At 48.8% G+C, this 25,860-nt stretch overlaps 1 protein-coding gene across 2 annotated transcripts in view; it reads right to left on the bottom strand.

Annotated features, from left to right (window-relative positions):
• Window positions 1–25,860, bottom strand: part of PARN (poly(A)-specific ribonuclease) — a 1,047,754-nt gene that overhangs the window by 294,475 nt on the left and 727,419 nt on the right. For both annotated transcript variants that reach the window (XM_069647825.1, XM_069647826.1), the window contains exon 20: window positions 24,969–25,055. In XM_069647825.1, coding sequence (XP_069503926.1) covers window positions 24,969–25,055 — 87 coding nt within the window. The remainder of the gene's footprint in view (window positions 1–24,968; window positions 25,056–25,860) is intronic.

Here is a 25,860-nt window from a genome sequence, read left to right as displayed (position 1 = left end):
TAACAGGGGCATTCTCTGCTGAATCTCTGACACCAAGGGTTGGAGAGTCAACAGAATGTCTAAGGAAATGTCCCTCGGCTGAGAAGGTAAAAAAGGAAAACTAGGCACTGCTCGTGGACCATATGAACAGACTCTTGATCGTCGTCAGTGGATGAGATCTCCATAGACCAGCAACCTGGGAGGACGGTTTAGGGGCCTCTTTGCCCCTCCCCCTTTTTTCCTCCCTGAGGGCTCTGAACTTGGAGCAGGGCCGGTACCTCTACCCCTTCCAGAGTGCATGCAGCCTTTGCCAATGCCTCTGTAGTGGTGTTGCGCCGTGAGGGTTGGGAAAGTTTCTGTGCTGTGAGAGCCACCCTTGTAGGGTCAGCGCTCTTAGCTGCTGTAGTCATAGGAGATGTCGACGAAGTAGCCAACAAAGACTTTGTGCCGGTTGAGCCTGTTTGGGCTGCACGGCCGCCTTCTCTACCGTCCTTGGCTTATCCGATTTCTCCCATAGCTTAGTCATGGTGGATGAATTTCTCTTTAATGAGGAGCTCAATGGTAGGCTAACTATGGAGGCGGAAGGCGATGTTGATCGCGGCCTACTCAACCTGGGACCCATAGCAGCAGCAAAGCTGGTGGACTCAGACCTGCGGCTCTTGGCCTTATCTTGGACCCCCACGGATAGGGCCACCTCAAAAGACTTAGATCGCTCCTCGAACCGGCCAGTCCGGTACGAGGCATGAACCTGCTCGGAGCATGGGGCAGAGGCCTTGTTTGAATTAAGCCATGCTGCCAGCCTACTATGCCTGTCTTTTGTAGTTTCTTAGAGACACCTAGGCATATCTTTCACTCTACCTCCTCTGGATGTAGGCAGTAGAGGCATTGCAGTTGTTTGTCTTCACAAACACATTCCGTAGCCCGCAGCACTTGATGCAGGGCCTGAAGAGGGTCCTACCCTCCTTCTCCTCCGTCATGGTCGGAGGGTACAAAGTAGGCCCAAGATGCCCTTCTAGAAACGTCAATGAATCTTCGCCCTTGAGGGACGCAGAGCTTCACCGACAACAGATCTCCATTGAAAAACCCGAAAAAACTAACAAAATAGCTCGGAGAGCAACTCGAGGACTCACGACACTGAATCGTGCAGTAAAAATCTGAAGATTGCTGCGAGAGGCAGGGCTTAGGGAGAGGAACATCGTTGGATGAGGACAGTGATTGGGTTAGAGGAGAAATCCAGTTTTAAAATGAACCAATTCTTTCTTTTACCAAGTATTCCCAGCCTGATGACAGGGAAAATTCATGAGTATGTGAATCCATGTCAGACCATATGCTGGATAACACTATTTATTCGATGCCTCGAACACACTAAAAAATTAACAGGTGATATCCCACAACACACTCAATAATAAACGTACATACAGTCACCCTAGGTTTTGAAAATGCATTCAATGATTTAAATCAATTAAACAAGGTAAGTGATGCAGTAAGATGGAACCAAGTCACGAGCAATATGCCCTAGCTTCAGCAGTCCAATCCCTATGAAGAGTGGTGCCTTGTGCCCAAAGGTCACAATGCTTCTCCCCAGACTATCTGATTCAGGTAAAATACTTGTGTTGGTGATTGTTCAAGAGAAGAGATGCAATAAAGTTTCTGGAAAGTACAAATTTGTTCTGATTTTTCAGGTTTCACTGCTCAGATGGGACGACCAAAAAGCAGTGGAATGGAAGGATGGAAAAATACTTGTTCTCAATGTTATCCTATAGAGGACAGGGGGAGGCAAATGCTTTGCATTGACTTAACCCCACCACACACTCCCTGATTTTCCTAGAGAACAGAGTGGGGTGTGGAGGGGGGCTGATGGAGGTTGGATTTCCTGCTGCTGGTTCTGTTGAGGTGCCAAGGAGCTGTGGGTGCAAGGATTCTTCCAGTCACGTTCAGGAACAGAGTGCAACCCTTAGTGATGGAGAAATGCAGACCTTCAGCAGGACACTGGCAGCAGAGTTCCAGTGACGGCCACCGCACACAGACAATGTCAGGTGCCCTTCCAGTCGCAGTTAAAGACCTTCCAGAGCAGGATCCTTTGCAGCTGGGAGACTGAAATTCAGCAAAAAGGCGACTTACATCAAAAGCTGGCGATCACCAATGTTCTCGCTGCAGATGTAGAACACTGATGGTTCTAGCGAGGTAGCCCACTGGAGAGCTTGTCAGTACAATGGTAGTCCAGTGACACGTCCGAAGGCTCAGCATGGCTTGATCCTCAGGAACACGCCGATACTGGTCGGTCCCACCAGTCCAGGGGTTGACGCACCACACAGGGCCTTCACAGATCAGCTAGTCCAACAGGGATTCACCGGGCCAGATGTAGGATGGGATGCTGGGCCTCTTCAGGAGTATTCTTCGGATCTTCATTGGCTGTTCGACTACACTGACATTTAATGGGATTTCCTGACCCAGGAAGTCAGGAACAATGCCAAACATCAATAGTGCCGTAACCAGAAATACCAAGTGTAAAAGACTATGGTGATACAAACATATCCCCATTGCACTGTATTGCAAGATACAGTGTGCAAGGTCAAAAAGTTGCAGAAGTGTAAAAGTCAAAAGGGAAACAGTTTCCTAATATCTCAGTCTGTAGGACTGATCAGTTTCCCAAAAAGGCCAGGGGAGTGAAGGATTCACTTCCCTGTAAAAAGTAAAAAAAAAAGGTTTAAAAAAACGAAAGCAAACGGTTTGGGGGTCCATAGAACCATGGAGGGAGAGAAAATCTTTCCTGAAACGCCAAGAACCAGAGCTGCATTCCATCTGCAAAGGGGAGTACCCCTACACCGCCCCTCCTTTGTTATTGTAGTACATGGCCACTGTGGTCCACCATGATCATGACAATTTACCCCTTAACCTGAGGACCAAAAGGCCATCAGTGCCTGTATGATGGCCCTCAGCTCTAACAGGTTTATATGAAGCTTTGTCTCCACCAGGGACCACAGCCCACTCACAGTAAACTCGTTCAGGTGAGTGGACCAGCCTTTTAGAGACGCATCCGTTACTATGGTCGTCTCTGGCCACAGTTGACAAAACGGTTCCCCAGTCATCACATTCTCCCTGCAAGTTCATCACAGAAGATCCCGAGTGACTCAGCTCGGGACTTGAAACAAGGAACAAGTTACTTACCTGTAACTGTTATACAGCATGGGTCTGGCATGGACTCACATGCTCATGAATATTCCCTGTCAGGCTGGGAATCCTCGGTAAAGAAAAAAAATCAGTATCAGTTTTGTTTCTGATCGGTCTTTCTTAGTAGTAACCAATCACTGGTCTCTGAGTCATACTGCCCCCAGCCAATGACTGCCCTCTCCCTAAGCCCCTGGCAGCCATCCTCAGATTTGGTAGCACGTAAAGTGGCAGTATGACCAAGTGAAGAGCCGCAGAGGGGTAGGAGGGAGGGTTCGCATGTGAATCCATGCCAGACCCAGGCTGGAGAACAACAGTTACAAGTAACTAACTTGTTCCTTCTCCAGCATGGGGCCTGGCATGGATTCACATGCTCATGAATATAAGAATAGATAGCAGTACACACATGAACAACCATGGGAGGTGGCAAAGGCTCAATATTAAGCATCACAATAACTCAACATTAAGCAACTCTTACCTCCTCACCAGGCCCACCTTCAGGCGAACAGGTTGCGCAGCACTGCTTGGCCGACTCTGGACTCCTCCCTGGAATCCAGTTCGACGCAGCAGAATCTCGTGAAGGTGTGCATCGACCTCCACGTAGCAGCCCTGCAGATGTCCAGCAGGGGCACACCAGACAAGAACGCCGTGGTAGCAGCGATCGCTCTGGTCGAATGGGCTCTCGGACGGCCGGTGACAGTGCATGATGCAGCCGGAGAGCCATCTGGAAATGGAAGCCTTCGAGAGGGCCTTCCCTTGGTTCACAGGTCCAAAGTTCACAAACAGCTGTGATGTCTTCCGAAAACTCTTTGTGCAGTCCACGTAGAGCTTCAGCGCTCTAGCTACATCCAGCGAGTGCAAAGTCCTCTCGGCCAGCAACGAAGGCGACGGTAAGAAAATTGGTAACACCAAGGGCTCATTGAGGTGGAAGTCCGACGGCACCTTCAGCATAAACGAGGGGTGTGTCCTCAGCACCACCCTCGTCTCGTGAAAAGTCAAGTATTGAGGCTTGCAGGATAGGGCCTGGAACTCACCCACTCGTCGTGCAGAGGTGATGGCCACAGGAAATGCTGTCTTCCATGACAGGAACTTCAACGGTGCCGAATGCAGAGGCTCAAATGGCGGCCCCATGAGCCTGGTCAGTACCACGTTGAGCTCCCACGCCGGGGCTGGAGCCTTCACCGGCGGGAACGAACTGAACATTCCTTTCATAAATTCCTTCACCAGGCGATCAGACCACAGGGATGGCGGTCCTGTAGTTCTGGTGTATAGGGAAATCGCTGCCAGGTGTATCTTGATGGAAGCATTTGCTAGTCCCGCCTTGGCCAGCAACAGTAGGTACAGTAGCACCAGAGGGGCCGTAATCCGTAGAGGGTTAATCTTCTGTGCACAGCACCAGACAGAGAACCTCTTCCAATTGTGCCCATAGCACTTGAGAGTTGAGGATGCCCTGGCCTTTGCAAGAACTTCCTTGCAGTCCGCCGGGATATTGTACCCTCCAAACTCTAGTGCTGCAGGAGCCAGGCCTGCAAGTTCAGCGACTCTGGCGCCTCTCTCTCTGGAGAGAAGATCTGCGTCAGTCGACAGTTTGACTGGTGGGGACGCTGACAAGGTCCAGAAGGTCCGGGAACCAGATCGGTCTCGGCCATGCCGGTGCGACGAGGATCATCCTGCACCGGGACCTCTTGAGTTGGTTGACGAGTTGGAGCAGCAACGGAGGGAACGCATACAGGAACAAGCAGTCCCAGGGGAATGAGAAAGCATCGCCCATGCTCCTCGGCTAGGGAAACCTGCTGGCGAACCTCTGGCACTTGGAGTTCGTGGCTGTCGCGAACAGGTCGATCTGGGGTTTGCCCCATCGCTGGAAGAGTAGATCCACTTGATCCTGGCGTAGTTCCCACTCGTGGCACGAGCGCAGCTCCCTGCTGAGTGAGTCGGCAATGGTGTTTTTTATCCCTGTTAGATGAAAGGGCACCGGAAACATCCCCTGGGCAACTGCCCAACGCCACAGATCCTGGGCTTCCTTTGATAGGGCTGGGGATCTGGTTCCTCCCTGCTTCCGGATGTAGAACATCGTGGTGGTGTTGTCGGTGAAGATCCTCACCACCTTGCCCTTGAGGGACGGAGGAACGACATGAGGGCCCAGAACACTGCTTGGAGCTCCAGTATGTTGATGTGGAGCGGCCTCTCCTCCGGGAGCCAAAGGCCTCTCGCGTGAAGATCTCCGGTGTGCGCTCCCCACCCCTCCAGGGAGGCATCCGTCGTCACTCTCACCTGGTGTGCTGGGGTCTGAAAGTCTGTGCCCGCCGCGAGATGCGCGCGGGTGCCCCACCACCGGATTGCTTGGCGGAAAACCTCATTGAGCGAGATCCTGTCCCCGAAGCTGCCCGCTGTTTGAATCCAACAGGCGTCGAGGAACTCCTGTAGGGGGCGCATCCGAAGCCTGCACAGGCGCACCAGATAGATGCACGAGGACATCATTCCGAGAAGGGACTTGATGGACCTCACCCTGGCCACGTCCGTGGCCAGCAGATGCTGCACCTTGCCCAGGATGGCCTTCGTCATTTCCTCCGACGGCAAGGCTAATCGCTCTACTGTGTCGAGCTTGGCTCCCAGAAACAGCGCGACCTGCGACGGGACCAGGTGGGATTTGGGGAAGTTGATGGAGAATCCCAGGTCCGTGAGCAGCCAGAGGGTCTACACTGTGTGTTCGACAGCAAGTTCCTCTGTCCTTGCTCGGATGAGCCAATCGTCCAGGTAGGGGTAGACGTGGATCCCTGCAGGCGCAGCCGCGCTGCCACCGGTGCGAGGCACTTGAATACCCTGGGCACCAACTTCAATCCGAATGGGAGGGCCTTGAACTGGTAGTGCCGTCCTTTGACTACGAACCTGAGAAACCTTTGGTGTCTTTTTAGAATGGGGATGTGAAAGTACGCATCCTCCAAATCCAACGACGATAGGAAGTCGCCTTCCACCAGCTGGCCCAGCACGTGCTGGAGGGTGACCATCCGGAACTTCTGTGCCTTGATGTATTTGTTTAGTCGACGCAGGTCCAGGATGGGACGCCATCCTCCTGTCTTCTTTCTGATGAGGAAATATCTTGAGTATACTCCGGAGCCTCCTTGAGACGAGCTTGATGGCTCCTTACTTGAGCATCGCCCTTACCTCTAACAGCAGTTGAGAGACGTGGTTTTCCTTCCTGGCCATGGGAGGAATTTGGGGACACTTCCTTAGAAATTCGAGTGTGTGCCCGTGGACCAGGGCATCCAGCACCCATCGGTCAGTGGAGATGGACTCCCACGCGCTGACTAACTTCGTCAGCAGGCCTCACACGGGGTGCTCCGGTGGGGGCCCGACGCAACGGCCGGTTCAATCTTGCTTGCCAGCGGCCTTGCCGCCTTGGCCTCCCTGGTGACGACTGTGAGATCCACCTGACTTGCCTCGTCCCCTGTAGACTTCCTGCGACGAGGAGCGGGCCGCCTGACGGTATGTCGAGGAACCGCCGCCAAATCCTTTGGAGGCACCTTGCTTGCCTCCGGAGTTCCGAAAGGGCGGCCGTCGTTGCTCCAGAACTCCCAAAGCCCGAGCCGTCTCTGCGTCGGTCTTGATGGCCTGCAGTGACTCATCCACTGTATTTCCAAACAGATTGTTCCCGTCGAAGGGCATGTCCAAAACCTTGGCTTGCACGTCTTGGCGGAAATCCCTTGCCTTGAGCCACCCCCGCCGTCGAAGGCAAACGCTGTTGCCCAACTGGCAGAAACCGGTGTCGGCAATGTCCATGGCTACCGTTATGGCGTGGTCCGATGCCACCTCACCTTCCTGTAGGATCACCAGGGCCTCTTCCCTCTTGTCGTCCGGTAGGAAGTCCAACAGGGGGGCGATCTTGTACCACAACTCCCTGTCGTAGCGGGCCACAATAGCTAGGGCGTTGGCCGCCTTAATCGTCGTAGCCGCCGACGAGATGATCGTCGTCCCATGGCGTCCAGTTTCTTTCCCTCGCCGTCCGGTGGGGAAGTAGAAGTTGAGGTCGACGCCCCCCCTGCTTTCTTCTTGGCTTCCGCCGAGACCACCGAATCTGGGGTCGGTTGTGCCCTAAGGCACAAGGGGGCGGCCTCGGGGACCCAGTACTACTACTCGTACCGGTCCCTCTTGGCAGGTGTCGTGAGCGAGTTCTTCAGAAGAACAAGTCCCTCGCCCCAGATGTCATCCAGCAACGGCACCGCAAGGACTGTCTTCCTTTTGGCCTTGCGCCGTTGGTAGAGGAATCCTTCCTTCTTTTGTTCTTTGGGGCAGAGCCGGAAAAGCTTGGATGCTCTGGCAATCATGGCGTGGAAGGAGCCAATTTAGTCGGGCGGGGATGCCCGAGGAGGTGGTGGTGGGAGGTCTGTCCCGTCGTCACCACCGTCGTCATCCGCCCCCGTCGTGGCCGTATCTGTTCCCGTGTCATCCCCAGGGATAGGGGAAGGAGCAGGAGGAGACAACGGCTGAGAAGGCCGTGAGGGCTCGAAGGGCGGGGGTGGATGAACTCTCCTCCTCTTGTTTGGAGGGTTCCCAACGGGCCCGGTTCCGCTGGGTCGTCCGTTGGGGGTAGGGGCGATCTCGTCCTTATCACCATGCATAAGGTTTGGATTGCCATTAAAATGGCCACCGAGTTGTCTTGTGGCTCGGGTTGCGACGGGCGCGTTGGTTGCTCCTCCTCCACGGAAGCTTTGCTGGTGCCACCATCACTTTCTTCATCCCCTCTTCGTCGGGATTCCTCCCATGGGATGGGGCCTCCCCAAACTTCCTGTTGAGGCCCTCCACGACTTCCACCAACAACTCCTCGGAGGCTGTGTCCAAGTCTGTAACGGTCACTGCCCCCCCCCCTCTTTTTCCACAGGGGTCTTCACGGGGGTCTTCTCGATGGGCTGAAAAGAGGATTCCCTCCGCGGTGGCAGGGAAACTCTGGGCCCAGAGGTAGCCTCCACAGGCTTTGCCAGGGCCGTCGTGACTACCTCGGTAGAGGCCTTAGCCGGGTGAATCAAGGCCTTCACCACCTTGGGTGCGCTTGAGGTCTTCACCTTAGGGGGAGGGTCACCGCCTCACTCCCCCTCGGCTCGTTACTTTGAGATCGACCGGGGCCTCTCCAGAAGCTTAGCCGGGTTCTCTGACTTTCTCTTCCCCGAGCCAGAGCGTTGGCTCGTGGCTGATGGCGCCGGTGAAGGTGCGCCCTGCCTGGCGGCTGAGGAGTCCAACCGTTCGGCACTCCTGGCACCCGCGGACTCGCAGTGCTTTGCCCGCTGTTGGGCCCCCGTCGCCGGAGCGCCCTCACAGGACTTAGAAGACCGCTCGGACTTCTCACCTTCTGGGCTCTTTCCTTCAAGCCAGTTGGCGAGACTGGTCCGACGATCCCTCATAGTCCGATCCGTCATGTTCATGCAAAACGCACAGTCCTTCTCCACGTGCGTTTTGTCTCTGTGAAGGCAGTAGAGGCATCTCGAATGCTCGTCCTCTTTGAACACATTCTGTGATCCGCATCCAGGGCAGTTCCTAAACAGCTTGGATCCGGGTGTCGAGCTCCCTTTCTCCTGGGCCATGTCCACGAGGTAGGCCTCAAACTTCTGGAATCCTCCGAGAAGCTTAACTCGCCGAAAACTTTGCCCTTGAGGGGCATAGAAAATTCCGAAACAGGCCCCCGTTGATCGGAAGTAGAAACCCGGAGCTTGAGGCTTGCTTGACCGAAAAAAATGAGAAATCTCTTGAAAAAAATGCAAAACGCAGTAAAAGCTCGGGAGCTATAGCACAAGGACTCCCAACACTTGAACGTGTGGTAAAAATCTGAGGATAACTACCAGGGGCGGGGCTTAGGGAGGGGGCAGTCATTGGCTGGGGGCAGTATGACCCAGAGACCAGCGATTGGTTACTACTAAGAAATGCAGATCAGAAATGAAACTGCTACTGATTTTTTCTTTGCCGAGGATTCCCAGCCTGACGACGGGGAATATTCATGAGCATGTGAATCCATGCCAGACCCCATGCTGGAGAAGTCAGTCATACTGCCAAAGAACTGCAGCCAGATCTGGGGGCCCATTGGAGCAAACTAATCCTTAACTGAGCCTCTGGCACCAGGAAGATGCAGGATGCCATAAGGCCGAGCAACCGTAGGAAGACTAGGGCTGGCAGGCATTAGGCGTTCTTTAATCTGGTGACCATCTCCTGGATGCGTAGAGCCTGGTCCTCAGGACAGGGAGAATGCATGACCGTGCAAATAAATTCAAGCGTTCAAGAAGGCATCAGTTGAGCGTTCTTTAAATTGGAGTGAGAAACCCAGTCTCGCAGGTGCGATTGAGATGAACCAGGGATTAATCGGAGACTGCGGCCTGATTAACCAATCGTCCAAGTAGGCAAAGACGTTAATTCCCCCCCCTTTCCCGAGACTGGCTGCCACTACCACCAACAGCTTGGTGAAAATCTTCAGATGGAGGTAAGTCTGAAAGGCAGCACTTGAAACTGATGGAGAGTATTGCCTATGAGGAACCTCAGTTACTTCCTGTGTTCTGGATCAATTTGCAGAGGAAAGTAAGCATCCTGTAGGTCAAGTAACCCCAACAAAACCAGATTATCCAGGATCTGAAGGATGGAAGACAGTGTTACCGTCTTGAACTTGTCCTTCCGGAAGAACTGGTTCAAGCGCCTCAGGTCCAAGATGGGTCACAGACCTTTTAGGAACCAAAAAATAAAGTGAGTACCACCACCTGTACCTCTCCTGTTCTGGTACCAGCTCTATGGTATCCTTATCCAGAAGGGAGGAAATCTCTTTCACAAGCAGTGCATCTGGAACAGGTGGTGGCCTGGAAGAAGGCAGGCAATCTGGTGAGTGTTTATAAAAATGGGAGGCAGTATCCCTGATAAACCACCTGGCATTCCCATGCGTCTGTGGTAGTACTGAACCTTTCTGGAAATTGGCAAGACAGACGCCCCCTTACAGGCGTGGAATGGCAGACGTCCTCAAAAAGGTTTTGAAGCAGAGGCTGTATTGGAGGGTACACAAGTGGTCTGCATTTTTTTTTTACTGCCTCTACCTCTTTAAAGGTCTAGAGAATCTTCCCCAACATTGGTAGGCAATGACTTTTTCCCTTTTGCCCATAATTGTAATACCAAAAAGGGTTTGCCCTTCCACTGTGAGGAAGTTTGAGCTGGCTTCCTCAGCGCAGCCCCCAAGGACTTTGCCTACAATTTCTCCAGGACATAGTCTATTGGTCCGAATAAAGATGACACATCAAAAGGCCTATGATTAATTTTGCTTGCACATCCTGCACGCAATCAGATTTACGTAACCAGGTGAATCGCCTCATAACAGAGCTCGCCGCCATAGCTGTTCCGACATAGTCAGATGTGTGAATTCCCTATTGTAGGGTTTGGGTGCATAGCCATTTTCCATCCTCCACAATATAACAAAAAAGAAATCCCTCATTCCCCCGTCAGAAATGTGCCCTGCTGCCTCAGAAACCTACTACTTGGCAAGTGCACTATAGGCGTTCACTGCTTTGAGTCCCATGCTGCCTGAGGCAAATATTTTTGTGGCCAGAGCATCATACATTTTATCGTCCCCATCGGTGCTTCAGCCATTGGACTAGCAGAACCAGCTAGTCTCAATGTCTGAGGTTGCATGCTCAAGGAGCCATTCTAAGTGTCCCTGGACTGCCCATTGGTCTGGCCAGCTCCGTCGTGAGCTACCTCACCAGACTCATCACCGTTACACGTTCAAGCCCAGAAGTTTATTTATTGAACATGTATAAGGCGCACTGTACAACAAGAAGAGTGTTTCCACAAGGCAAAAAAAGGGGGGCGGGAGGAACAGGGGAAGAAAACAACAGTAACAATCCTACTGGGCCTTGTGACATTTGGATTGTGCAAGTGCGGAAAGAAGTGCTGTGGGGTAGAGGAGTGGTTGAGGGGAACAGGAGGGGGGAATAATGCAATTAAATAGATGTATGGGGGTCTCAGCCCAGGGTCCAGGCAAGTGCTAAGGGGGGGAGGGGCACTGTCTAAGTGCAAGAGAGGGGGGGGAGTGAGGCCATAGGAGGGCAGTGCTGAAAGGGGGTGCTGATGGAGACTAGTCAGGGGGGGCATGGTTCACAGTGCGCCTAATAAGTGCCACCAGTAGCAGTGGCACGCGGCGTAGGAGGTAGAGAAGATAAACTTCTTGAAAAACTTCCGGAACTTAAGTGGGTCCAGCTCAAGTCGGCCATTCCAGAGGGAAGCACATGCAGAAGAGATCTACCCTCCTACCCTCCCACCCCCCACCCTCTACTTGGGAAAACATCTGATGTGCAGAGAGTTGGAGCTAGAAGACCAAAGGGTTCTAGCAAAGAGGTATTTAAGGAGAGAGAGTTGGAGGTTGCGGGTTACCAGGCCCCAGAAGGCCTTGATGCAAAGAGTCTTGAATTTGATCCTTGCAGCCACCGGGAGCCAGTCGAGAGATTGAAGGGCGGGAGAGATGCAGTCCCTGGGCTTGAGGCCAAGGATACGTCTCGGTCCTAATCTGGATAAGTTGAAGGGAGCGAGGCGTGGAAAGAGGTAGATTGTGAAAGAGGATGTCGTCGTCCAGCCTAGCGAGAACCAGAGCTCTGGAGACATTGAGTTTGGGGATGGGGGGGATTTAAGGAAGGCGGGAATACCTCTGTGGAGGTGAAGCTATAAGTGTGCTTCTTGGCAAAGTCCATAATGTGCGGGGAAAAGGAGAGAGCAGAGTCGGAAGATGACGCCAAGGTTTTTTGCCTCACTACACTAGATGGTGAGGGGAGGGGACGCAAGGAGAGTGGCCAGAGAGGGAGAGAAGCAGGGCGAGGGGAACCCTGTTCCAATGAGAAGGAGAAATTACCATACCGTAATGTTTTTCTATGGATTCTTCTCCCACAGATTATTCATCTTGATAGCTATCCTTCTACAGCTCTGCTGCTCAGAAACATTACCAGAGGGGGCGTAGTGGACCTCGATTCGGCAGTCGATCATCGATCCATATTGCGTGGTGGTCGATCGTCTGCTCTGGAAGGGACAGCATGCGCTATACATATACCACGTCACTAGGCTCCATGACTCAGTTCCTAATTTTTCCGGTTCAAGCGATAGGAAAACGGAAGGAGGCTAGGTTAAAAACATTTCAATTAGAAAAAACATCTATTTTTTATTTGAACAACTGAGATGAGCACCCCAAAGCCATCGCCAATGTACTACATGGAATCAGGAGCGAAAGGTGACAACACCAAGCGGGGACGGCTGGGCGGAGTGATGAGGAATCTGTGGGAGATTAACCCATAAAAAGAACATTAAGGTAAGATAATTTCTCCTTCAATGGATTGCTTCCCCCCCCTCCCCCCCGCAGATTCCTCATCTTGATAGACTCCCTAAGCAGTAAGACAAAGGAGGAGGGCAGAAAGGATTACACTAGCAGGTTCTGCAGAACCACTCTGCCAAAACGTGCTTCAGCCCCAAGTGCAGGGTAGAGAGCATAATGCTTTGTGACATTATGTAAAGAGGACCATGTGGCAGCTCGGCAAATGTCCAGAACAGAGACCCCCACCTCTGAAGGGCTGTGGAAGAAGAGAATCCCCTGGTGGAACGGGCCCTGATAACCAGTGGGACTTCTGTTCCTGCCGACTGATAGCACTCAGATGCATAAAATGATCCAGCACGAGATAGTCCATTTGGTAATCACAAGACCTTTGCGTGAAAGAGAATGGGCAACAAACAAGTGGTCCGTCTTCCTGAACTTTTCTGTGCAGGCAACATAAAAGCTGAGGACTCTTTTAGGACCGAGATGGTGAAAATGCTGTTATTCCTTAGAAGGGTGGGGGACGAGAGTAGAACACTGGCAAGTCAGTAGACTGCGAAAGATGAAGTTCTGAAAAAACCTTTGGAACAAACCTGTGTCGGAAGGACCTTAAGAGAAAACTTCTCTCTGAAGAAATGCAAAAAGGGGGGCTTGCAGCATAAGGCCTGCAGCTCACCAACTCTCCTGGCCAATGTGATGGCAATCAAAAAGGCAGTTTTAACGGACAGCACCCTAGGTGAACAAGAATGCATAGGCTCAAATAGAGCCGCCATAAGAAAGCTGAGAAGAAGGTTAAGTTCGCAATCCGGAACAAAAGGAGTTGGCAGGAATTTGTTGAGAAGGCCTTTCAGGAATTGGGCCATGACCGGTATGGTAAAAAAAGGAACCTTGATCCGTGGACCTTTTAAAAACAGAAACAACAAGAGGTCCGAGCTTCGAACGAAACCCGGGCGGTGGCCTCATTGATTCATGGAAATCTTTCAAGATTTAAAAGTCGACACTTTACTATTACTGGGGGAAAGGAAACGCCAGCAGTACAGACAGGAGTGGAAATGAAGATAAGCAATCCGAAAAAGCAGAAATGTCATTAATTTGTACATCAGTTATTTTAGGCAAATTGAAAATCCCTGCGGAGCACGTGCCTTTGGCCACGAAGCGTGCGTCTATGAAGCAATACTGCATTCCTGCGGGTCAAAGACATTTCAGACACCATTAAAGAATATGTAGAGGCAGGATTATTACTCTCAGTCACTACTGCTTGGAATAATCATGTCTGGTCTATGAAAAAGGGGGATCGGAGCTGGAGAATGACAGTGGAATATAGAGAATTGAACAAACACTCTCCCCTTTAGTCCCTGCAGTCCCAGATGTTATCACCTTGATTGAGAATGTACAAAAGTTTGAGGGACCCTGGCATGCTGTGTTAAGACTTAGCTCATGCCCTTTTCTCTGTGCCAATTGCCGAAGAGTGCCAGGAGCAGTTTATTTTCCTGGTGTGGGCGCCAGTATATCTTCACGAGATTGCCTGTGGGGAGGTTGCATAGCTCAACCCACCCTCTGTCACTGGCTGGTGGCATAGACTTAGATAAAATACCATAGCAAGGATGAGCGAAGTGTGCAAAATCAGTTGGAAGTCCTCACTGACGGGTTGAAGGAAGTCTGGGAGATTAACCTGAACAAAATTCAAGGGCCAGCCGAGACTGTAGTATTTTTTGGAATTCAATGGCATAATGGGCATCGAGAAATTGTGCCGAAAGCCAGACAAAAGATACTTGAATGTATCACTCCAATGAACAAGAAACAAGCTCAGCAGTTTATGGGATTGTTGGATTTTTGAGGTAGCATATACCACATTTAGGGAAATATTGGCCCCACTTTACAAAGTGACACAAAAGTAGTATGAGTTTGAGTGGGGCGAGGAGCAACAGAGAGCGTTTGAGTTGGCAAAAGACAGTGCAGTGCAGCAGCATCAATAGAAATCAGTTTTGGGGGAGCAAACGGATACAAGGCAAGGCATAAATTAGTTTTAAAAAATTGATTAGCAGAGTTTTCTAATTAAAGTTTTCTTGATTAGCAAACAAACCCATTTGATTAGCAATTTTGTACTAATATTTTAATGTCAGTGGACGTTATTTGTACCCAAGACATAAAATGAGCAACTATAGAGCAGTTTTGTTTACCACTGAAGACAGACAGATGAGCCGTGCCTTGCAAATTCTTCACAATTCCACTAGATCAGCAGGTCACGTAACTTAGTTTACCTACTCAACCTCAAAGAAATGCACTCGTCCCATCACAATGGATGACCATACATTGAAATTTATTTTTTCTTGCGAAACGGTGCCAAGTCACCACAAATCCACTTTGGCACACTGCTGCCACCCAGAGGGCAGACACGCACAGTGAAACATTTATTTAACATTTATGGCAAACAATAAATGTTAAATAAAAGTTTCAAACATGTCCAAATGGTACTCACCCTTCATAAAATCTACTAGCCTGTGTGAGTGGCAGAATAGACTTTGCAAGTCCTTGGCGAGTGTCTGTAAAATGTAAAAGTTTAGGTGCATGAATGGACACAAATACATGTTATAAAAAGGCTCTGAAAACCGTTTGGCCAGTTCTCTTCCACAGGTGCGAATATATAATCCAATCATAACAGCAAGTTTTGGAGGCTAACTACGGTGTATGGTAGTGCAGCAGATCTGTAGATGTACAGACTGGATGGAACTATTGACCACTGCCTCTGCGTTAACATCTAGTTAGCTTTGTGTATTTGTTATGCAAGAGGAAAGAAAGTAAGGGACTAAGCAGAGTGGATGGTGTAGGTAGAGAGCTAGGTGAACTAAGTGGAATATTGTAGTTTGCAGCCATGTCACTTTCATGGTAGTTGTTATAAAGCAACAGGTTGATAAGATAGAGTCAAGGAGTATGGGATCAGCTCATGGGTTGAGCACCAGTTGCACAGATGATGCAACCAGCAGGTTACAGAACTAAGCTTGCCATCAAAAGAATTTGGTTATGTGCATTTTTGAAGTGTTCATTCATCTTTCCCAACAAAATGAAATCTGGTTGACACCAAGATTTAGATGAACAAACCAGATCAGACCTCAAATTACATACCGCAGGAAGATACAGGAATACACGAGTCTCCAGTGATATGGGGAATACTGTATGGAGATCGGACAGTAGAGCAGACAGACGATGCCTGACTCACTGATGGCTCTGCTCACTACATAGGAACTGAGCGCTACTGGAACGCAGTGTCATATAATCCTAAAACAGAAACAATGTTAACGTCAGGTAAAGGGAAGAGCAGTCAGTTTGCAGAACTTTATGCAGTATATCAAGCTTTTAAACAGGACATACCTGGTCTATGTCATCTGTACACACATGAATGTTCAGTGGTCAATGGGCTAGCTCTGTGGCTGCCGGCATGGCAAAAGAATGGGTGGAAAATTAATTCCAAAGAATTGTAGGGAAAGGAACTGTGGCAAGATATCTGGGAAATGCCAACACAAAGTGAGGACACAATGTATCATGTGGATGTGCACTGTCCTACTGACTCATTAGTACTTTGGTTCAATTCTCTTCCAGACGAACACACCAAGATTTCCTCTGTGGACGCAGAGGATCAGGAGGGCGATTGAGGGATTGGCCAAGTGGGCACACCAGAAATGTGGACACTCGGGAGTGAAAGCTGCTTGCAGGTGGGCAAAAGCTCGAGGGATTAGAATCCCTTTAGAAGTAGTGAAAACAATCATTTTGCAATGTCATGTGTGTCGGCATCAGCAGCATAGACACATCCGTCATTGTCCAGGGCACTTTACAAAGAGGTAAATTGGCGGATGAAATCTGGCAGATCAATTATATTGGTCCTATGCCAATTACTAAAAGTTGTCAATACGCATGTCAGGTAAAGAATATTGAATGGCTTAACCATGTACCATATCAAAACCAAGCGGTGGCTTTGATTTAACTCGTTTTTTAAAGTCTGCACAAATCAGGCAATGACAGTTTGGTAGGCTGGCGTGATCTTGTGTTTGATGCTGTGCACATTTTGAATAACAGACCATTGGCTGAGAATGAGACACCTTTGGCGCGCCTGTTCCGACACCTGCATTACAGATGCAATCTAATTAAGCTGAAGAGACCTTAATATACTGGGAGATAGCGCCAAGTGCTTTAGCCCCAGATACAGCGCAACTCCAGAATCTGAAAGGGTAGACTTCCATTTTTATTAGGAAATCAAATTTGAAGCAAGAGGTAGATTAGTAATTGAAACTGGGATTGGAGTACAGATTTCTCCAGAACACATGGGATTGATTGCCACTAGATCTGGATTAGCATTAAAGGGCATCCAAGTACTGGGAGGAGTGATAGATGCAGATTACCAAGGAAAATTCAAAGTTATTTAAATGACCAATGGTGACCAAATACTACCTATCCATGTAGGAGACAGGATAGCCCAACTGATTGTCATACCTGTCAAGTCAAATTGTCCATGATCAGAAAAGGGAAGCCCCCTATGATACCAACTGCTTGTGGGGACCGTGGTTTTGGCTCATCAGACCGCACACCACTACGTGCAAAGGTGTGGGTAGAGAAACCAAGTGGCCCACCTGTACCCGCAGAGGTTATAGCGTCTGGCAGGGACCAAGTAGTTTTAGTAATGGAGCCTGGCCAGAAAAAAATGTGACTATGTACCCAAAGAAAAATGGCATTTAAGAGAATGATTATGAACACTGATGTGTCTTTTCTGGGTTTCCCTTGTATAAGCTGTGCCTGGCTGGTGTAATTGTAATACTAAATGGACTCCATTTGGAAGGGTCAAACGACACTCTGCAACAAACACAAGATGTCGTATTTGCGTAGCCAACCAATGCAAGTCTGGCGATGCGGAGGAATGATGTCCGGGGGTCGCCTGAGCCGAAGCAGACACCAGCCACGAAGAAAATAATTTGCGAAGCGTTAAGAACATGCTTAGTTCAAGCTCAAGAAAAAAAATGACACCGGCTGTAGGGGAAATGTCTTTAGCATGACAAAGATATCTACTGATCAATGCCCAAATGGTGAACATGTGGGCATATCTCACATGGAAGGTTCTGAACATGTTGTATTTCTGTTTGACAGATGAGCACATTGCAATGGACCATGTGCTTATACACGGCTTGGTTTAATGATGCTTCCTTTACAGCCAGCATTACATTGAATGTGAAGATCCATTTTTGAATCTATAGGGCTATCCCCAGACTGTGATTCAAATGTACCTCTGTTGACAGAACCAGAGGTTTTGGCCCTTGCATATTCATTGATGGGAGTTTGGGAATTAGCTGCTGGGGGCTATAAATCTTTGATTAAGTCAGCATGCTTAGTAGTAAAAGGGTTGAATCATAACTCTTAAGCCTTAGAGGAACTGCTTCTAGATAGCCACGCTATGAGAAAAGCAGCCTTGCAGAATAGAGCCGCTATTGATTATTTGATATTCAAACAATTTTGGGTGTAATGCATTTGAAGGAATGGGTTGTTTCAACTCGAGTGACCATTACCAGTCTGGAAAACCACATCCAAAGTTTGAAGGACTTGACAAAACCAGTAATACCACACTGGGAATTGGTGGGACTGGTTGTTTTCTTGTATTCCAGATATTGGGGGAATTTTGATTTATGCCTTTGCTTGTATTTGTAGGATTTTTGTGATTTACATTTTTTGTTTGTTGTATTCAAAGCATTTTTAGTTTAGTTATGAAGTTTCATCAGTTTCAGTAACCAGCTTTAGTGCCACTTCGTTATGGAAGCCAAATGTGCAAGGGTGGATTGTAATGCTTTTAATTGCAACATGGCGCCTGTGCGCAGTGCATTTTGGGTGCTCCAAGAGCCATAGTGGACATTTTTCTTCAGGCCTCAGTGAAAACTGTATTCTGATGTGAACCCGTAACGTGGTTCACATTACTTCTTTGCAGCGGGCATTCCACTGGCAAACATGATTTCTCGCTTCTGCATTGCTTCAAGAACTGTTTTGAATTAGATGCCAGCTGGTGCCTGATAACGTTGTAGAGCCGAGGGAAAGTTACACTGTTTTTCCACGCTTCCATGAGAAAGGGAAATGTTTTCCTCTTGAGGTTGTCATGGGTCACTCCGGCCGGGGGCCCATGGGAACTGGCAACATGTAGACTTTGAAAGGCATAAAGTTCTGGAAAATGCCATAACGCATTTGTGGAAAGCTTAAAACGAAGAGCACAACAGCAGTTAGGCAGAAAGCTTCTGGGAAGATTGAACACACTGCTTCCATGTCCGTTGATGCAACATCTCTCTGCCTATCCGCTCTGAGCTTTTCAGTGCAGTTCTGGTGAGATGAGGATTTCTTTGGCTGCGATTTCAACGGTGCAGTGTTTTTAGACTTTTTACATTGCTTATATATGTAGTAATCATTTACCCATTCATTATTTTCATTGCAGTGATTTGTTTATGTATTCTGTTCTGAGAAGAAAGGCCATAAATAGCCATTTTATATTGTAACTCAGTGTCTTGCGTCAATAATTACCCTTCAGCATGTAAGGTTTCTTCATATTGTGTGCTGGGACTGAAGTATTTTCTCTGCACTTTTGAAGCAAAGCAATTACATGCACCAGAATCTTTTCAGGAAGCACCTGCGAGGGACCTGGAATAACTGTTGGGAAATATGGAGCCATTGTAAACAAGGGCTGCTTACTTCGGCCAAGAAGTGATTGCTATGGAAGACTGCAATTGCAGCCGTTGTCATCAATGGAACTGCAATCGCAATAGCAGTTGATTGAACTCAGACGAGGCGTTCCACAACAAGACTGCTAATCAGTTGCCGCTGACCAGATATCGACAGAGCTGCATCAATGATGCGGTGGACGGAGCCTTGGGACTATGAAGATGGGGTTAATGGCATAGTTGCTGGAAATTGTCAATGAGTGCTTCACGGACGTGGACGGTCATCGATGTGGCTATCTAGGAGTGGATGTTTTAATGTTTCCCCATTCCACATTGGCAGCCCAAGCATGGGTGGAATGGCACTTCCTCACCCTTTTGCCATGAGGAATAGCCTCCTGAGACCTCGACCTCGTAGAAGAGGGAGTACACTCTTGGGGACTGTGGCGAAGAGAGGCCAGGCTCCAAACGGAAGCCATGTTTGATGCGATGGTATACTCATCCAGCCAAGTCTACTCACCTTCGATAATGGTCCTTGAGGGATTGCTGGAGAAGGAGTGACAAATGGAGCAGTTCACACCATGCTCTGGATACAGTCAGTATATGCACTGTTCATGCTGGTCTTAAAACATTTTTCAAATGGCAGGTGAAGCATGCATTGAAGAATAAACTACTTACCCCTGGTAATGTTCTTTCGGATGTATGTTCCGCCCCATCGCCAAGCCGGAACAACGAAAGGAGCCAGTGGAAAAATGTTTGTAAGACCCTTGAGAAACTGAGCAATAGTAAACTTAAAATAAGCGCCTTGCTTAGGCTAGTGCTTGAAAATCAACAGCGCCGCCAGATAACCTTTTGCAGTCGACACCTGCAGCCCCCGATGGGACAGATGTAATAAAGCTAAAACAGAGGGACTATCCCAAGATAAATCATCAATATGTTTACCTCTACACCAGCTACAAAATGTAATCTAACGGCAGCAGTATAGTGCTTTTATTACTGGTCTCCTGGCAGAAAGCAACACTTCCATCACATCTTGGAAGGTCCCAACCCTTGTATTTTAACCTCTCAGAAACCAGGCATGAAGGTTCAGAGTTAAGATTTCTGGGTGAAGCGGCCCCCGTCTTGCAAAAGCAGGTTTACTCTCTGGGGAAGATTGATTGGGGGGCAGATGGACATGTCTAGAAGGTCCGGGTACCTCATCCTCCTGGTCCAATCCGCAGCAATCAGGATCAAGGACTTCCCAAACTTCCTCAACCTTCTGATGACATGAGAAATGACAGTGACAGGCGGGAATGCGTACAGAAGTGGAAAATCCCAATCCACCACAAATGCTTCCCCCAGAGCTCCTCTGAGGAAATTCCCTGGAGAAGAACAGGTCGCATTTCTTGTTGACACTGGACGTGGATCCACTTGAGAGGTTCCCCAAAGGGCGAAGATCTCGAAAAGGACTTCCTGAGCCTAATTCCACTTGTGGAAGACTGTGCCCTACCTGCTCAGAGCTTCTACTTTCATGTTCTCTTCTACGGCTAGGTGAAAAGCAGACAGATTCCTTCTCGTAGTGCCCAAAACCGGAGCTGCATTGCCTTTCTGCACAGTGGTAGTGACCCTACACCACCTGTTTCTTTGATGTAATACATGGCCACTGGATTTATTTTTGCATTTGTTGCAGCACACTGAATTCTTCAGTATCTAGGGGTCAATTACATTAGGTAAGTGTATACATGAAAAGTACAGTCGGGGCGTGGGGGGAAAAAGGGAGAGCGGTATCAAATTGTCTTCGCTCATTGAGCTTTAGGCAAAGAGCCACACCTTTCAGGTTTTTTTCTGAAAGTTCAGTAGGAAGGTTCCTTTCTCTGGATGATGGAGAGATTGTTCCAGAGCTTAGAAGCAATGACAGAACAGCCTGATCCTCCTGCTGCCTTTCTGGTGAAGTGAAGCACTCTGAGGAAGTGGCAGTTTGTGGATCTAAGTTGGTGTGGTGTATTTTTCCCCACACAGTGTGATAGGTAAGCCGGGGCAGTGTTGGTGGTGCACCGGTGTGCAATGGAGAGAGTCTTGAATTTGATCTGCTTGCAGATCGAAGAAGGCCAGTGGGCATCTTTTCTGGCTTCTGGAACATGGCTGTGTGGACAAGCTTAGGGTGGCCCAGAGGGCATGGTTTTGGATACTTTGAAGCTTGCCCAAGTTACGCTTCGAAGTGCCTGCAAAGAGGGTGTTGCAGTAGTCCAATTTGGCTCCGGTGATGGCTCTGCTATGGTGAGGCAGGTTGGTTGTGGTGAAGAAGGGCTTGCTGGCATTGAGAAGTTTGGTGCTGTAGGCCACAGAGGAAGGAATGGCATTGACCTGGCGTGCGAGGTCATTGGTAACAGCTTGGATCATGTTACCATCAATGTCAAAGGCCTTGTAAACTGGAACCATGTTGCAGAGAGTGGTGTGCGAGCCTACAATGAGGATCTCAATTTTGTCACTATTTAGACATATTTGGTTACCATCCAGTTCTGGACAAAGTTATAGACTGAGTTGACAGCTGAGACATCTAAGTGGTAGGTGCCTGAGAGAGGGAGAAGGATTTCGGTGTCGTCGGCATAATTTGTGTAGGATATGCCAAAGGTATCCCGGTGATCAAAGAAAGTTTTAGTATAGGTTATACCAGGTTGTGGAGATGCATGATCCTTGTGGGACTCTACAGGTTACTGGCATGGGTGGGGCAATACGATCATCCATGAAGAGGCTCGGTCTGCCAAAAAGGATCTGATCTAGTCTGCGGCTGCAGGGGAGGAGTTTGCTGTAGTGGTGACGTGGTTGCAGAGTGCCTGGTGGTCGACTAGGTCGAACGCTGCCGATATGTCCAGCCAGCATGAGAAGCAGGTAGAGTTTGCCAGTGTCTCTGGTATCATCCAGTTGGTTTTTCAGGTCCAACAAGGCGGTTTCAGTTCTGTGCCTTGGTCGGAAGCCTGATTGGTGGGTGCCCAGGATGTGGTTATCCTCGAGGTATTTTTGGACCTGGATGTATGCTGCATGTCAAGGATTTTCAGGATGAAGGGTACGGTGGTGATGGGGCGGTCATTGATGGGGAAGGTGGTATTGAGGGATGGTTTATGCAGTGGGAGAATCCAGGCTTCTTTCAAGGAGGTTGGGACAGTTTTTGTTGCGACACAGAAGTTGATTATGGCTTTGAGAGTCTCTGCAGTCTTTGATGATGGGTGTCGGACAGACATCTCCTTTGTAGGGGGATGGCTATAGGCCTTTGAGGATGTTGGTGACTGAATTCTGATACCAGGCAGAAGTCTAATTGGGTGATGGGTGGACTGGTGCAAGCTCTGATAGGCGTGGAGGTGGTGTGGTGTGAATGAGGAGTTGATTGGCATAGATTTTCTCCTGTGTTATTATCAGGACGTTCTTCCCCTCCACAGAGGGCAGAAAGACCATCAAGTGCCAGTCTAATTGGCATCAGCTCCAAAAGGGCTAAGGGTAGTTTTGACTGATAGAGAACAACGACCAGCGAGTGACAGATCGTTCATGTGGGCCATCCATCCTCTGAGGGAAGAGCCTGTAAATACTGTCACCTCCGGCCATGGTTGCCAATAAGGTTCCCCTTTCATTACATTCTTCTTGTAGGTTCACAACAGGAGATCCTGTGCAACCTTGTTCGGGACCTGAAGGTCAGTCATCCTGCCGGAGTACGGCGACCATTGGGATCCAAGGGCCCACTACAGGGACCTCATCGTTAGGCAGGCCTCTGGCGACAGAAAATGCAGGATGCCATGAGGCTGAGCAACCTCAGAAAAATCGAAGGCTGGACGATGATTGAGTCCTGAAACTTTTGCCCCCATCTGCAAAATAGGCCGATTCCTTCCCTCAGGGGGCAGGACTGGTTGAATAAATTGAATCTTTTGGGAAGATGTCATGTGGGGCGACTTGAAATTGAGCGAGAAGCCCAGCCTGTGTAAAGAGTGGCAGTTGCTGAAGAGATATTCCACGGCCTGTTCAGGAGAACGAGCCCTGATCAGCCGGTCGTCTAGGTAGGGAAAGATATGAATTCCTTAAATTTGCTGCCACCACCGAACATGCACTTGGTTAAGACCCTCTGGGCAGAGAGCAGCCCGAAAAGCAATACCCGAAACTGAAAGTGAGAACTGCCAATGGCGAACCTCAGGTGCTTCCTGATCTTGGAATATATAGGGCCGAAGGAAATAAGCATTCTGAAGATTGAGTGACACCAACCAATCTTGGATATGAAGGGCCTGGAGGATCTGCAAAAGTGACAATCTTGAATCTGTCCTTCCTGAGGAACATGTCCAAGTGTCTCAGGTTCAAATTAGGTTCCAGCCCTGTGTCTTTCTTGGGAATTGGAAAATAAGAGTAGTATCATCCCTGGTTCCTCTCTGCTACAGGTACCCTTTTCCATAGCACCTTTCTCCAGCAGGCAGATAATCTCCTGCAGAAGGAGCAGATCTTGTTCCCAGAATGATTGACTGCTTGGGGAACAATCTGGGGGCTTAAGAATGGGGCACTGCAGTCATGTCTGAAGGGCCCAAGCATCTGAAGTAATACTTCACCATTCTTCAAGATGCTGGGTCACCCTGTCTGCCTCTACCGTCTTGTGGAGCAAGGATTTAAAGCAGTTTTGTTGCTGTGGCTGCAGCAGAAGGCAACGAGGCAGAGGTTGTGGTTAGGTTTACCTCCACATCCTTGTGCACCATGAGGAAGTCTTCTCTAACCTCTCTGAGCCATCTGTCGCAGTGTTCTAGCGACTGACTAATATAACCGAAAAGAGTGACACCCTCCAAATTTGAGCGGTTGAGTGGCTCTGTTGCAGTTGACGAATTGCTGCTCCTAACGATTTAGCAGCTGCTTTAGATGCCTGCAGTTTCTCCAGACTCCTCAGCCTTGGAGCACAATAGATGTGAACTATCAAACGGCACGTCTTAAGAACCTAGCCTGAACATCTGGGAAAAACCCTGATGTGCAGGATGAATCGCTAAAATTCTAAGCTACATGGGTGGCATCTTGGAAGCTTTTGTTTTTGCTGCATATTATACAGCATAACACCAGGAAGGTAAATTAATGCTTACTGCGATCCAAGGGGTTCCTGTGAATCAGCCAGGAGAGGTTATTTGGCTGCATGATACCCCACACCACAGGAACATTCAAAATGGCATTTGGGTTTCAGTTCTTCGAGGAAATCGGCATCATGGAGTAAGGAGTACAACGTATAGAAATTGGCAAGTAGACAGCACAGTGAACAAACGTAGTGCTGAGAGGTGCAGATTCCAGTTCATGGTCTTCCACTAGACCAGCAGTGCACATGGGTTGTGAAGGGGATGAAGTACTGACAAGACAAGAATATGCTTTCAGGATGCCAAACACTGCAAATGATTAAATCTGCTTTGGAGAAACGATTGAATTTCTAGTTAAACTATTCTACACATTGCTGACAAGTAATCCGGAGGCAAACCAGCACATGCCATAATCTAATCGGCTGCATACAGACAAATCTCACATGACTACATGTCCTCAGATAAGAGTATGAAAAACTACAGATTAAGCAGAGAACTTTTCAGTCTTCTCAGTCCAACCCATAAACCCACTTATCAATTTAGGCACACAAAAAAATCTCCCATTAGAAAAATGGCAACTGAAGAAGAAACTGCAGTTGTCGCAACCATCCAATTGAAATGGAAAAGAATGTGCACTTTGTACTTTTACCTTCCAAAGGATACAGTTCATGTATAGGAAGTTCTGTGAACAGATCTGAACAGATCTGAAGGAAGATTCCTCTTACAGTAGAGCACATAAAAGATCACAATAGAATAGCTTCCGCTACTTACCAAAGGCACTGAAAAGTTGGTACAAATCACTAGTCTTCCACTCCCTTGGAAATGAAACATGAAGAACATGGTCTCGTTTAGGTTTCACTGAAAGAAAAAAAAAAAAAGTACAAGTGCAATAAATTATTGTTGATCCTTCAACAAGACGCCATCTACAATGTTGGAGCCCAACCTTACAAGAATTGGACCCTTTACAAAGAATTCCATCATCAATAGTAACAACATTTGAACTAAGTACTTCATATCAGACTATTCCAGCTGAACACCCTTGGGAAGAAATGAAGAACTCTGCGGAGCAGGCAACCTCAAGAGACCTCCATGGAGCGAACACAATAGATCGCAATTGGAGTCACCACGATCAGGCAGAGATGGGCGATCCTGAACGGACAAACAAAGAAGCAGGTTCCTACACCGCTTCCGTTGATGCAGGATGTCTTCTAGTACTAGCTGAAGATTCTCAAAGTTCCAAGGATTGACTCAGAACACCAACTGCTGCAGTGGGGCAGCCTAGGAGAGCGCTCCGCAGACCACGGATTGGTCCAGGAACACTTTGAAAGCCCGAGAAGGCATGGATCCCTCAAGCAGATGTAGAGACTGGTTACTCCCATCGGTCCAGGGGTGGAAGCAGAAACTAGGGTCTTCTTGAGATCAGGCAGAGGAGCAGGACTTCACTGGAGTTGATCCTGGTCAGCTGCAAAGGTATACTATGGGTTGTTAGCGGCTGCACTTCTTCACATGGGTCTTGGGTCCAACAAAGATTTGTGGAATGTCTGCAGGATAAATCCTTTTATCCAATACTTGGACAGGAAGATTGCCCAGGTGTACCTATGGTAAGGATCTGCACCATTCAAACTGGCATTAGCTATCCAATCATGGCTACACACTGGCCACA

The sequence above is a fragment of the Ambystoma mexicanum genome, chromosome 2q (assembly GCF_040938575.1).
Source record: "Ambystoma mexicanum isolate Mex_15411 chromosome 2q, UKY_AmexF1_1, whole genome shotgun sequence".
NCBI lineage: Eukaryota > Metazoa > Chordata > Amphibia > Caudata > Ambystomatidae > Ambystoma > Ambystoma mexicanum.
Note: the sequence above shows the minus strand (reverse complement) of the source record. Positions and strands in the feature narration are given on the sequence as shown.